This window comes from Vidua macroura, chromosome 2, assembly GCF_024509145.1.
Source record: "Vidua macroura isolate BioBank_ID:100142 chromosome 2, ASM2450914v1, whole genome shotgun sequence".
NCBI classification, from domain to species: domain Eukaryota; kingdom Metazoa; phylum Chordata; class Aves; order Passeriformes; family Viduidae; genus Vidua; species Vidua macroura.
This window is the reverse complement of record NC_071572.1, coordinates 96,727,339-96,742,578: the sequence shown is the minus strand read 5'-3', so window position 1 is coordinate 96,742,578 and position 15,240 is coordinate 96,727,339. Positions and strand designations below refer to the sequence as shown.

General features: G+C 38.3%; 1 protein-coding gene across 2 annotated transcripts in view; it reads left to right on the top strand.

Moving 5' to 3' along the window:
• The window catches only part of TRPC4 (transient receptor potential cation channel subfamily C member 4), a 131,264-nt gene that overhangs the window by 91,805 nt on the left and 24,219 nt on the right, over positions 1 to 15,240 (top strand). The window contains exons 4-5 of one of the 2 annotated variants that reach the window (XM_053970226.1): positions 1,920 to 2,256; positions 14,500 to 14,639. In XM_053970226.1, coding sequence (XP_053826201.1) covers positions 1,920 to 2,256; positions 14,500 to 14,639 — 477 coding nt within the window. Of the gene's footprint in view, positions 1 to 1,919; positions 2,257 to 14,499; positions 14,640 to 15,240 lie in introns of those variants that run through there. The other variant, XM_053970227.1, reaches the window with a different exon arrangement.

Below are 15,240 nucleotides of genomic sequence, written 5' to 3'. Positions count from 1 at the left end.
CTTCTAGCCAAAGTTGAGCCCATCACTGGTGATGGTAGTGCCTCTGGAGTAGCAGGTTTAAGAAGAAGAAAAGTTAGTGCACAGGAAAAATTTCAGACAGGGTACAAGAGAGTAAGAATATGCGAGCAACACAGCTCTGCACCCAGGTCAATGGTGAAGGAGGGCGAGGAGGTGTTCCAGGTGTCAGAGCAGGGACTCCTCTGCAGCTGGTGAGGAAGACCATGGTATGGCAGGCTGTCACCTGCTGCCCATGGAGGTCCGTGGTGGAGCAGAGATCCACCTGCACCCCTGGGTAACTCTACACTGGAACATGTGGATGAATGAAGGAGACTGTGACCCACTGGGAACACTGCATTGGACCAAGCTCCTGGCAAGACCTGTGGTCCTGGGGAGAGAGGATTCCAGGGTGGAGCAGGTTTGCTGGGAAGACTTATGATTCCATGGAGGACCCATGATGGAGCAGTCTACTCCTGAGGAACTGCACCCCATGGAAGGGACCCAAACTGGAGCAGCTCATGAAGAAATGCAACCCTTGGGAAGGAGTCATGTTGTAGAAAGTTGTCTCCCATGGGAGGAACCCCACGGCAGAGTAGGGGAAGAGTGTAAGAAGTCCTCCCCCTGAGGAGAAAGGAGCGGCAGAGATAACATGAGGAACTGACCACAGCCCCCATTCCCATCTCCCTGTGCCATGTCGGGGTAGATAGAGAATTCAGGAGTGAGTTGAGCCTGGGAAAAAGGAAGGGGTGAGAGAAAGCTGGTTTTAAGATTTGATTTTATTGCTGATTATTCTACTCTGGTTTGATGAGTAATAAATTAATTGCCCCAAGTCGAGTCTGTTTTGCCCATGATGGTAATTGGTGAGTGATCCTTCCCTGACCCATGAGCCTTTCATCTTCTCTCTTTCTGCTCCCCAGGAGGAGTGGAATGATAGAGCAGCTTTGTTGGGCACCAGGCATCCAGCCAGCATCAAACCACCAGAGTAACAGAAGGAAAATGTTTCTTTTCATTCCTTTTTTTTTTTTCCTAATGCAACTCTGGCCCTCTTCGATACATATGTTGCTTCTATTTATGCCTTTTATGTCAACTCTTGTGTTCTGCTACTCTGTCACCCTTATAAAAGAAAACAATGGGGAAATAGGAACCAATGATCAAAGAAAAGTATGACATAAAACTTGATGTATGCTTCTTTGAAAAACTATCTGAAAAATATTAAATATTTACTTTGTTTTGGAGTGTTTTGATGAAATTCAGTTTTAAGGATCATATTCCAAAAAATAAAGTCTCATCGTGGTAACAGATAGACCATAAAGTATCACGCAGGATAGGTGTGTATCCTGACAAGGGTTGGTGAAACACTGGGGAATGCTAGTGCTTAGTTCACATTGTGTAAACATTTTGTAATGCATCTGTAAGAGTTTTGTCAGTGTTAAAGCATGTAAACCTGATTTTTAGAGAATTAGCAGGGAACATACTGAGAACAGTTTGTTCATGGCTGTGGAATTCAGTTTCATTGTTTGCAGACCTCAGTTGTGCTCCTTGGTTTCTACCTCATGTTCTGTGAATTCTCCACAAACATTGCTGATTAAATAAGAAGCATCTGTGAACTTGCTTTTCAGTTTCAAGTCAGGCTTTGAAGTCCATGTGTTCAGCTGTCTATTGTCTCCTTGTGTACTCAACCAATGCAGAGGTGAAGCTTTATTGTGAAAAGTAAATATTTGTTTCTGTACACTATACTTTTGGCATTGAAGGAAAGGCAAGCTGACCCAACCCTGTCTTACTGGTACAATCAGTATGAGTGGGCTTGCACAGGCTGTGGATTTATTTTAATGTTTTTAATTTCTATCTATTAAAGATACATAGAATGAAAAACTTTACAGAGGTAGCAAGAAACTAACTCTCTTCCTTTCTTCTCTCTGTAGTTTGTTGCTCAGCCCAACTGCCAGCAGCTGCTCGCATCCCGCTGGTACGACGAGTTCCCCGGATGGCGGAGGCGACACTGGGCAGTGAAGATGTTGACATGTGTTGTGATAGGACTCCTTTTCCCAGTCTTCTCTGTGTGCTACCTGATAGCTCCCAAAAGCCCATTGGGGCTGTTCATCAGAAAGCCATTTATCAAATTTATCTGCCATACTGCATCGTACTTGACTTTTCTGTTCCTGCTGTTGCTTGCCTCTCAGCACATCGACAGGTCAGACCTCAGTATGCAGGGACCCCCTCCAACCATCGTCGAGTGGATGATATTACCGTGGGTCCTGGGTAAATGTATTACTAAAGAAAATACAGTGAAAAGTATTTTGACCACTGTGGTTTTGCCAGCTGTTCCTGAGGCAGGATACAGCAGAGTTCTGTCATGAATTATTGACCTACCAAAGCAGGCACATGGTCCAGCTCCTCCAGTGTTTAGCAAGAGTAATTGACAATGTAGGCAAACAGAAGAGTTTGAAAATCCAGAGTGTCACCATCTGAAAGATTACAATGAGAAAAAACAAAAGATATCAAGGATTCTTTCCTATGATAATGCAGTGCCCTGAAACATATATATTGATTTTCTTTTTAATGTCTATTTTCTCCAGACCAGAAATTGTCTTAGTTCTTGTGTCTATTTTTAATTTGCTAATCTACTTTTAAAAAGAATCCCTTTGCTAGAAGAATTATTTTTCATGTAGGGAAATGAGGCATAATATAATTTCTGTAGTGTTATTAGTAACCTTAGATACCTGCAGTATGCTTATTTTGACAGATGCACCTATTGCAAATACTGATGATCAGCATTTTCAAGTGAGTATTTTCATTAAAATATGCACACAGAGTATTTTTTTGGTGCAAGACTTTGTCACTCCAATTCAAACCAAATATCTTATATCAGAGAGAATGAGAAAATTCCCTAGCATTAACAAAAAAAAAAAAAAAACAACAAAAAAAGCCTTACCTCTATCCTCATAGTTTAAAATAAAAATTTTGGTCTGGGATTATTGAAAGCCTACTTTGTGTTGGCCATGTCATCCTTAAATGTGATTCTTCCTTCCTGTGATCCTAGTAATCAAGGATCCTAGTATTCTAGGTGCTCCCTAACTTTGCCTGTCCACCCTGCTAGATGGTAATTTCTCCCACTGTGCTGTGGTATCGCCCCTTTTCTTATTTTAAGAATCAACACAAGTTGGACCAGGTCAGGGCAAATATATTTGTCTAAAATAAAATTATAGAAGGAGGGACTCAGTAGTCTTGGCTGCAAGAATTTAGGTTTGATATATTCATTAAAATTGTCATCACATAGACAGGTACCTGCACAAAAAAATCTGAAACTTTGGTGGGATTTTGATACCATTACTTCTCCCAGAGCTTCTCCTTAAGATAACTGTGTATCTTCCATTTTTCCCAGATATGTGGGTTTCTTTAGACCAATGTAACTGTCAAGGCTTTTGACCCCATTGATCCTATATAATTTACTACATAGTGTTGAATTTTAATACAGTAGTTGATTGTGCTTGATATTCTGGAGAATAATTTAGTGGCTTTTCCTCTGTATGTACCTTGGTAGAGCACTGTGGGAAGCAGAAGGCATGTGTACATCTGCTTTTCACTTAGAAAAACAAGCATGCATGACTGAAAAGCCTGTCTACATTTATTTGTCAGGCACCTGTCAGAAGGATCTGCCTTCCACAGGTGAACTGCTTTTAAGGATTTCCCCAATGGTAGCACAGTAGTGCTCACCACCAGCCTTCACTGTGAGGTGTGTTTTCCTTGGCTGGGTAAATATTTCAAATACATTAAAAAAAGCCAAAATCTAAGATTATTGCAAAGAAATTATTCAATCTGGGAGGATGTGTAGACAGGTACTTCTTATAGACAAGTCAGACTAATTTCTGTAAGCAAGATTCACATTTAAATATTAAAAAAAAAATTCCTCCAGTTAATTTTCCCACTGTTTTACCATCAAGAAATGAGAAACTAATATAAAAACTATTGTCTTTATACATTACCTCCTTAGAAATAAATGCTACAAAGCTGAGGAGGCTCTTCTGTGCTGTGCCATGCCCAGAGAAAACATTAGTATCTTTTCTGTCTGGCCTTCCAAAATAGCAGGTGGTCAGTATCTATTCAGCTTTCACAGTATCCTGAGGCTAAAGGATAATAAGAACAAATGCATAGCTGACACATAGACCTTGACATGCCAAAGTGGATTTTGTCATTAACGTGTCTTTTAATAGAGCTGAAAGAAAGAGACACAATTTGAGAAGGGCAAGAGCTAGTTTCTGTAGTAAAGGTAATTGAAAATTTTTAGTGACTAGCTCCTCTCCAGAAAACACTCAGTGGGAAGAAGAAGAACCTCTAATGCCATCAACCTCTGACATAGTTGTTTACTTAGGAAGATGTTTATGTGGCTCAGGATCCCAAAGCACTTGTTTGAAGAAGCCGTTAACCCCGAGAATTATGGTGTTTGAGATGACTATCACTTCTAAAAGCAACATTATTATTTTCAGTGTAGACTCATGTGGCTGGATTATGCCTGTGCTGAACAAACCCTTCATCTGCAAGCAGTACAGGTCAAGTCAAGGGAGCCACGTCCATAAACAAAAATTCATGAGCATGGATAAAGATCAATATTTTGATACCATTGCTTAAATAGCTTGTAATCAATCTAGACTGTGCTGTTCAGAAAAAACGTGCCTTCCAAAATCTCTTGCATCCAAAATTATGCATTTTGCACACTGATCTCTAGTGTTTCCTAACTCCCAGTTTCCTCTTCCAGTTTCACATTTTCTGTGTTCAGCTTTCAGGTTTTGCCTTAGCTCAGCCAAATAATGAGGCCTCAGATTCACCCATCATAATTTAAGGCAATTAATTTGGCACCTGATTTCCCAATACCACTGAAAGAGACACATATTCCCACAGGACATTCCATCTCACAGCATGTGATGAACGTGTCCATTTCAGCTTTTTTGTTTGTATATTTAGGTCTTTTTCATGTTGTTTTTTTTTTTCTGTTTGGTTGCTTTTTGTTGAGGTGGTTGGTTTTGTTCATTATGTTTTGATGGATTTTTGTTTGGTTGGTTTTTTCAGTGCTTTTTGGTGATGGTGGTTGTTTTTCTAAAGGAATGAATCTCAGCCAAACCCTGCTCTTTTGCTATTCACATACATACAAACTGTAGTCTAGTCATCTTTTAATAAACTTAATATTTTTCTTAAGTCCATGTCAATAAGCTAAGGTTTGTTTCCAGGCTGCAATTTAGTTTGTTGTCTCATCTCTTTAAACCATAAAATTATGCAGTATCCTTAAAAAGAGTAAATGAAGCACTCTTCAAAGGAGACTATATCTGAGGTACATAGAGATACTTTTGCATTTTCTGGATGTAAACAAAAAATTTTGTCATTTGAGTCAAAACTAGTGTGTCTCTAGGGTTATAGTTCTCTGAAACCTGCAACACAGCCAAGTACTTCCTTGGGAAAGGATGTCGTGGAGCAGCAACTACATGTCAAAACTATTCATATTTTAAACAATAGATTTTTTTTTGTTCTTTCTTAATTCAAATAGCTCTGGATGTAGTTTGCATTTTAATACTATCTCTCTTAAAATTCAGAGAGGAAGAAGAGCTCCCTGTTGCAGGTTTCTCGTCAGCATGAACTACAGGATAAAAATATTTCATGCAACTTAAGAAGTTTCAAGACTGTCCATAGTGACCTAAGCTCTCCAGTGAGCAAATAGTAATTAGCATTTGCCAACTACTATGTAATAGAAGGCTGAATCTGCATAATTAGCACATAATTAAAAATGTCACTAGAGTAGGAGGCTCAGAGGAAAAACTTGTATTGGGCTACATTTCCATGGAGACTACCAACTTTACATTTCAAAAGTCTCTTGAGGAAACTTCTGCATTAATTTTCTCTTTTACATGATTAGATGATTATACAAGTGATGCAGTATGTGGCAATTATCCGTGGAACAGTAAGTCAGTGTTACAAGGCTGTCATAACCTTAAGAATTAGTTGTGAAAAATTTCTCAATAAGAAGAATCAGAATCTCCTGTCCTTGCACTTAAAAAAATAAGAAACAAGCTTTGGCTCATAAGGAAAATTAATTGTCATCTTATTATTGGCTGTTGCTTTACACTACAGAAATATAGACCTATTTACTATTCTTGAGAATCCATCACCATTGGAAAAATGAACAGGAAAATCAAGAGTATCATCTTGGGGAAAAAAACAAGGAATAACAGCTTTTTCTAGCATCATATCCCCCATCGCTGTGTCCTCTGAGCATGATAGCAGCGATTCAGAGGGGAAATGCAACAAGACCCTACTTCATCCTCTGTGTACCTTGACTGCAGCTCACGTAAGGATGATGTTGATCCCTGTACGTTTCTCATAGCTGTTCTTCTGCCCTAAACCATGGCCTCAAACCTAGCAGTGACTGTACTCAGTGTCCTTGCAGTGGGCATTTTCTTCATCAGCAAATGCTACAAAATTCAGAGGAGAAAGGCATCAACCAGAAAAATTTAGTGTTCAGTAGTGGTTAAAAAGCTCCCTGCCAGTTTTTCAGGGTGACTGTAGCAGAGGACATTTTTTAGGGAATTTCTTTGGATGAGTTTTTGCTCTTTTATGGTCATATTTAAATGTTCATTTTAATTGCATTGTTCAAAAGCCTGCCTGGAGCAGGAATAGAGCCATACTGTATCTCTTGAACAACATGTTCCTCATCCTTTCTGTCAGAATGCTTTATGTGGTTGGAGTACATGAATCTATAGAGAATGTGGATGTTTGTGAACTGTGTAAAAGTGCAAACTGTGGTTAGCAAACTGCTGGTGGGATGTATGGGAGTGTATGGTCTTGTCAGTCCTCAGCACAATGTACATCCAAACTGATGGCACAGCAAGACACTTTAGAATAACTGATTGTAGAGGGGGCAAGTACAGTGTGCATCATCTTCTAAATTAGGTCAAGAAAGTGTTGTGTAAAAAATTAAACATTTAGTATGCACTGACATGTTTCTGGGAGCAGATATAGAGGGTAATATGGCTGGCAAGATGGAACAGTGTATAACCAATAGTGACATATATAGCACAGAGGAGAAAAACAACCCCAGAAAAAGCAGGAACACAACCTTTTTTTTTTTTTTTTTTAAGGAAGGATAATGCACATAATGACCACAAAAGGCCATTAAGTCCAAACTACTGCTAAACACAGGCTAACTGCAAAGACAGGTCACATTGTTCAGGTTCCTATACCGTCAGATCTTTAATTCCCCAGGATTGAATATTTCACAGTCTCCCTCTCACAGTGCCTGTGTCTAGCAACTGGTAAACTTTTTTTCCTGATACTAGTAGCAATATCTCATGCCACAGCATGCAACCATCCCTCATCCTTCCAATGTACACCTCTAGAACAAGTCTGGCTCCAGCTCTTCAGAACCAGCAATTTCAGTAGTGGATGACAACAGCATTACAGAATCACAGTTGGAAGGGACCCACCCATCTCCTAAGTGAATGGCCCATACAGGGATCAAACTTACAGCCTTGGCAGTCTTAGTACCATGCTCTAACCAACTGAGCTTTGAGACTATTCACCTCCCATTAGCGTTCTCTTCTTTAGCCTGAACAAAAACAGCTTCCTCAACCTCCTCTTCTTACACATCATGAGGTCCAGATCCCACTTAGCTTGATATCTTTCCATTAAGTTCATTTCAGCCAGTTAACATCTCTTCTTTCAGTAATTACATTGTTTATTTAAATATCAGGAGAGACAGTTCTCCAGATTGCCAGTATCTTGCTTTAATAGGACCTTTTACTTGATTACTTTAATTCAAGTTGTAAGTATTTAAGGTAAATATTTTCTATATAGATTATTTTATTATATTCTTTGGTTGTTAGTGATGTTGGCTGATATGTTGCTTTTTGTACTTTAAGGTTTGATCTAGAATGGTCTTGTTATTTCCAAAATGGAGGCCAAAGAATTAAAAAAAAAAAAAAAAGCCAGGGGAAGTACTTCTAGTGCCTCTGGCCATGTCATTCCCAGTTCTTTACCTGACCTGACACTGCAGTTTTTCCCCTCACAAACAGGCATGTACCCATGGGAAAGGCAGAGGTGTGTGTTTTTTTGGTCCATGTTCTCTTGAAATAGTTGTACTCTGTTAATAAAATATGCCCCAGAGAGTGGAAGCCCCTGAATTATGCCAGGATGCCTCTTGTTACCTTCAAATACCTTCAGCAGAGATCAGTTCATCAGCCCAGGTGTAAAACAGAAAAGCTTTATCAAGCCTCATCAATACTCACTGAATTCCCTGGAAGCACTTTCCTGTGCTTCACTGAGCTTTAGATCATTAGCAGCTTGTCTCACTTCTTCTTGTATCTGTGAAAAACTCTACATCACATAGCAGAGCAAAGTTGATTTTGTCAGTTAAATGATTTCACAGCCCAGCAAAAATATGTTCTCCGAGAAACATGCTAAAAGGCTGTTGTTGATCTTGGCATGCAGAAATTGACCCTGAGGAACCTCTTGCTTCCCATCACTTAATGGTAAGGAACAAAAATAGCACTGAGCAACCAACCTTTTGTGGGAAAGGTAAGGCCAAAATTAGCAAGGGACCCACAAAACTTTTTGAGACCAAACATAGTTCAGGATATTGCCTTTCATATCTCTCTCTGAGAAATTTTGATGTTATTGTTCACAGTGAGACTTTAACCATAATTATAATTATAAACAAAAAAAATGCAGTGTTGTAGATATGGCATAAATCTTTGTGAATTTCCACAGTTGCTGGAAAATTGTTGTTTTCAGTTGCTCTAGTTTCAGTACAACATAGGAATTTAGACAGGCTGTGTCTAAGTTTTTTTCCTTGGAACCTAAAACATCTTTGAATGCATTTCAGAGGAAAGTTATTTTTTTGTTGTTTGTTTCTTTTGCATGAGACTAAGAGATGTGTTCCTTAAAAGTAAAAGTAAAATTACAGCTCTAGGTAGCTATAAAGGATCAAACAGGATAGATTCAAAATATTTTCTTATTGGAAGTTGTCTGCCAGCACTAAAATATACTGTGTTTAACCCAAGGATTTATCCAAAGGAACAGAGATTTTTTTTGTGACAGTATTGAGCTGCAACCCTGCTCAAAGTTGCAAGGTTTGCCATCAGAGTCCTAATTTATGAAAAGAGAAGCAGGTCCACTTTTTTGAAAAGACATTTCAGTATCTAATGTCCAAAGATTTCAAGACTGGAAAGAAAGCTTCAAAACCAACATCTATAGATAAATATCTAAAACAAAAGCTAAACTTATCAGTTTATATTTATTGATGGATCTACACATTAACTATATGCAGTATGTGATATCTATTACTAAATTCTTAAGGATTTTTAAAAAGAGTTATGAGAACTTTAATGAAAGATGTTATTTTTCTAAGAACACTTTTATTTCAGTGCTTTTTGTTTTTCTAAGACATATTTTCATTTTGTTGCTTTGAATGAAGCTTATTTTACAAAGTGTAGGCTTTATTTCAGAAGAAACAACTTTTTTTATTAATGTTCAAAAAATTTTGCTGCAAAAAAAATATTTAGCTCACAAATTCTTTTAATTTCTCTGAATTAATTTTATCTGATCAATTTTAGTTCCTTTCTTGCTGCAGGCAAACAGGACTTCAGTCAAATGGTTGCAATTGATCAGCTTGCCTGTATAATAATTCACAATGCTTTACAAAACTTCTCCATGGTGTCTGTCATTGCCAGGGCCCTATGTGGTCTGTGGGATTCTTGCCCTGAATTTATCTATTTCATCCCATTAAAACCATAGGCATTTATAAAATTTTTTCTCTGTCATCTCAGGCTGTTTCAAAATATCCATGCTGTTATTTCTCTTTTACTGCTCCAATATGTGGGTATAAACAATGCAGCAAGTATTTGAAAGTCTTACCCTCAACTTTTTAATTAAAATCCTTGATTAATGAGGTGGAAGAGATGCATAATGTTTATAATTTCCTTGTAAGTGGTAATAAATGATAACAGCATGGAATGGATAGGTGATGATCTAAGAGGCAAGTGTTAAATCTGACTGGTATGAAGAGATGGGAAAGACACAGTTAGAGCAAAGAGACAAACAGATTATAGCAAAGAATATCCAGCTAAAAAAGTGAAATCTGCTCTGAGTGGAATTATTTCAGCTAAATGCAGGCATCTGGAAGTTAGACATCTGTTTTAATTAAGCCTGATCCTCCATGGCTTCCTTTTCAGCCAGTGGGAAGACTGACCCACCTGCAGATTACAGGATTATTGCCTTGGAGATTCTTGTTTCCTCCCAGGGAGCTAAAAGAGTGCTTTGGGCAAGCAACTTGTTCCCAGCCTGACCGCCTAAAAGGCTCTTGCTTTTAGATCTGCTCCCTGTCTTTGGCTAGTTTCTCTTAGCTGTTTTCCCCCAATATGTGTGTGCCGGCTGGCAGTGTCCCCTCTGTTTTGTTGAGATGTCAGCTTTCTTGCTTCTGAAAGTGTAGCTCTGACATGATCTCTGTCAGTATGCAGAAAATGTTGCTGCTTTGGCATATTAAAAATCAGGCAGTGCCTGGACTCTCTCTTTCCTACCTGTAGCAGTGCCTCTGTTAGACTGGCTCGTCATTGCATATCTTCTCTCCTATTGTGTCAGGTCATGTCTGGAAATGCCCTAAAGCCTCCTTTCATAATAAAATCAGGTACTATCCAGCCATCCATTAATCTTCAATGTAGAAAAGTGTACAAGGTCACAGAGATAGTTCTGCTCTGATCTCTGGATGTATTTTTCTTTAAAAAAAAAAAAAAAAAAAAAAAAGAAGAAAAAAAAAAAAAAACACATAGATTTTCCAAGTATTTTCCTGATTCTCCCAATGAATGTAACAGAAGAAAATTGGCATGTTGTGTCAGAGCCTGTGGAGGTAAGGGTGGTCTTACTTCTTCCCCCCAGACACTTCCTTCTTGTAAAAAGATACAGTTCTGATCTACAAAAATTTCAAGGCCTCTGGCTGCTGTAAATTAAACCTAAACAGCACAGCTGGGAATCCATGATGTTTGTTGTTCAGAATACCTTCATCATGTCAGCTCACCAGGCCTTAGAGACATCTTTTGCCTTGCATCAAGGCTCTAGGATTTCAGAGTACACTTTTCTAGGATAGCCCTTCAGGCACACTTGGGTAGATTTACAGAACTCTAGAGAGTCCAGTTCTTCCAGCATTCATTGCTCCAGGTGAGCCCTGCTAAGAATCCCTAGCCATGGAGACCTGGTAGCTGCAAAGACTCTGATTGCAGCTGTCATGATGAGGTTGCCCTGGAATTGTGAATTTGAGCAATCAACCATAGGATTTGGTGGCAAGATTTGCTTTCAAAAATACATGGGGGCAGCTCTCCTGTGCATAGGTGGGCTCTGTGTCTTTCACAAACATAGTATCCATCTGGCCATCAGCATAGCTTCAAGTTCTCTGGATGTGAGGTAGGATCTCAGTAACTGTATTTATATATTGAGTTTTTACTTAAATGCTTTGGCTGGCATGAAGAGCAAACTATCACATCTCTCTTACAGCCAGCAAAAATATGGGATTTACAGTTTTCCTTGACTATTTGCTTGAAAAGAACAGGCATCAGGATGAACATAAAAGTTGTCTTGAACCAAAAAAATAATTAGAGCCACCACCTTTATAAGTACCCAAAGTATACTCAGAACTTTCAACTGCCAAATGACTTCCAAACTGCTGGTAGCTTGGATTATTTGTGTTTCTAATTCAAAATGATCAAATTTACAACAGCCATATAGTCTCTTCCACTTTTTATAATAGGTCAGTATTTCTCTGCTAATGTCAACTTTAAAATTACATTTCATTTTCTGAAGCCCAGGAAGTGCTTGGAAAAATAGTCTGGCTTTTCACTCACAAAGCAGATCAAGTGCAGCAGCATTACTCAGCATTTCTTTTTCAATCTGTACATAATCCCATTATATTTTAGGCAGTGCTGTCAAAGCATACAATACTGAGCAACAGTCTTACAGAGAACAACTCCATTGCAGTCTGTGTCAGTTCACATCTTTGGCTGGTTGTGAACCGTAGAATATCTTGGCAGAAGACTTCAATTAACCTAAAGCCTCTTGTTAAAGCATTCATCTTATTTTGTATCCCAACCTATTACTGCTCTCTTTTCAAAGTGTATTTTAACTCTGATGAGTCACAAAAAAGTTTATTTCGTTCTATGAATGTGTGCATTGATTTCTGCAAAGCCTTTTTATTTGGGGATCTTCTGTCAATGCAGCTGTTTGCTTCCTGTGCCATAGCAATCTTGCCAATGTCAAGATCCTGCGACTTTTAAATGAAAATTTCTTAAATGAAAAAGAGCAAGGTACTGTTCTGTGACACTGAGACTTAGGGGCCATAGCTGTATTACAAAGACTTCGGCTTGGAGCCTGGAGCCAGGTCTTCTCCTGCAGTGGTGATTTTTATGTGCTATAATGCAGGTGGAGCAGCAGTGATTCAGAGCGGTGTCTGAAATGTGAAGGGGATATAGCCACACACAAAGCAGCTGCTTTTATGACCTGATGATGGTTAAGTCTTAGCAAGTTATGCCTGAAAGGTAATGGAAGAGCAAGCAGGGACATTTGCAAGTTCATGGACTGTGTGATGAAGGTTGGAGAGGACTGTGGAGAGAAGGGGGAGACAGATCTGCTGTCACCGTGTTCATACTGCATGTCACAAGTGAGCAGGTCTTTGAAAAGTGATTAAGTCATTTCACTGGCTGAAATGGGCACCATGTAGGAGCCTGCCCTAGTAGCCTTGTGAAGGTGTTGCCTTTGTGATAGCACTTGGGCAGCTAACAGCAGTGTAGCAGGGTGTGCTGTTAGAGGTTAGTGACCCCTGCCATGCAATCATGTTCCGCTGTTGTCTCACTGTTACGTAGCACAATTGATTGCATCTTTAACATAAGTATTCACTTTGTAACAGTGCTACATTTTCTGGGTTAGTTTTATCTGATACACTACAGATAGAGTTGCAGTCAAGGCAGTCTAGGCTGTTGTAGGCAGTAAAATGGGCCTATTCCACTTTCCTGTCTACATGTTCCCAGTGAGGTCCTTCCTCAGAGTGTGTTGCCTCAGATCTGCAGAATGCTGAAATAGTGATGGCAGCATGGCTGAAAATTTATTTTTCACAAAAGAAAATAAAAATTGCTGGATCAATCAGATGATTCAGATACTCCTGGTGTTTGTGATTATTGGTGATGACACACAGAAACAAGATGGGACCATGTGTCTGAGGATTGAGAGTGAAGTTAGTGGGGAAGGGGACTTTTCCTTTTGAAAGCAATCAGGAGACAGCAAAACTAAGCCAATACACTACAAAATTAAATTGTAATAACTCAAAAACCTACCTGGCACAAACAAGAGTATGCAAGAGATTACTTCATTTGGATCCTGTTTGAGAAAAATCACAAGTTTTCCATCCAGTCAACCAGAAGACCCACTGCGACAAAATGTTAAGATTTAAGGAGAATTAAGATCATAGTAAGGAAATGCAGAACTCTACAGGCTCCTGCACGAAATCTGTTTATCATTTTCTAAAAAAGCAGGGGAAAAAAAAAGGCATGTTGAATTTACTGTATCTTAACACCAATATGTGAGAGATTGGCAATATTTCTGCCCCTCTAATGAGCACAAAGAAAGAAATTCCTACAAGAAAATAAGTAACTGTGAAAAATCAAAAGTTGTAATGGTATTATTATTAAAAAATCTCTGTAGATAATAACGTGAAATGTGCATCTAAATGTACTGTGTTGTCATATAAACATATTATACAGTAATGTGTAGTATCTTCTTCAGAGTGCTTTTAATTTTTATAGCATTAAAGAGTCTCCACACAGTTGTCTCTGAAGCTGTTAAACCAAGTTCATGTCAGACAACTTGCAAGATTTCCACTTAGATTGAATATTTCTGTTTCACTGTGCCTAGCACAATGTGTGCTCTGCACACGTGAAAACAGTTTCAATTCCTTCATGTCCCAAAGGAAGGTGTCCACAAAAGACTTTCTTCTGGAGACACTACTCTTTCATATGGAAAAGGAAGACTTTAGTTCAGCACTGACAATAACAATAGAAATTCTCTTCCTTATTGTGTGAGTTCCAATCAAAATAAATTGTGTTGGATTGACCTGCAGTCATAAATTTTCCAGTCTGAAATACATTGCATCAGTTGCCAAGGACTGAGTTGACACCTGTAACTTATTTTAAGACCCTTTTTATACTTTTTAGGATACAATGAGTAATAGATTGAAGAAAACCAAAGAAATTGTCTTTGTAGAGGTAGATTTTTGAGGGTTTTTTTTTTTTTGTGACAAATTAATTCTAGAAATAGCGAAAAGATGAAATTTCACCTAACTGGATGTGTAAATTAGGGAACTTACCCACCTTCCCTTTACACTAGATGTAAGGAGAATCAATCTATCATGAGTTAAGTGTCTAGAAAAGTTGCAGCCTTTTTAAACTTAATATTCATGCCTAATGAATTATGTTCTATTTACAGGTTTTATCTGGGGTGAAATTAAACAGATGTGGGATGGTGGACTACAGGACTACATTCACGATTGGTGGAACCTCATGGATTTTGTAATGAACTCCTTGTACTTGGCAACAATCTCCTTGAAAATCGTTGCATTTTCAAAGGTAAACTGTAAAAAAAAATCAGCAACATTTTAAAGATAAATTAAATCAGGCTTCTTCAATTTTTCATCTGTGTTTGGAGATCCTGAGGCTTAGCAATTCAAGAGATGTATGATGTGCTCTGTGAATCTTCTGCAGCAATGACAGGAAACTAGACAAGTATAAGAGCAAACAAAATATTGGGTTTTATGCTTTTTTCTTCTTGGCCCATGCAATCTTTTCTAATTTTGTTCTGAACTGTCATATTGTTAAATTCTTGAGAAATGAAAATTACCTGTAATATTTTATAATGCTTGCATTTTATGTTAATCTTTGTTTTTTTAAGTGAGAAATTATTGCTCCTAAGACAATTTTACACAGCGTTTAGACAGGTCTGCTGCCAAAATATGTAGTCAAAATTGGTGGGGGGAACTAAAGAGCAAGATTTTAATTTCTTTTTAAAATTTGTTATAAGTGCAACATGAAAAAGTAAAACTGAATGGGATAAAATGTTCACGTGAGGCTAGGTGTATTCATTTTTACATTCTTTTTATGAAGTTGTTGTGAACAGTCTTATATTTCCACTGTTTTAAGTACCTTCCAGCAGAACAGCCCTTCTTTGCAA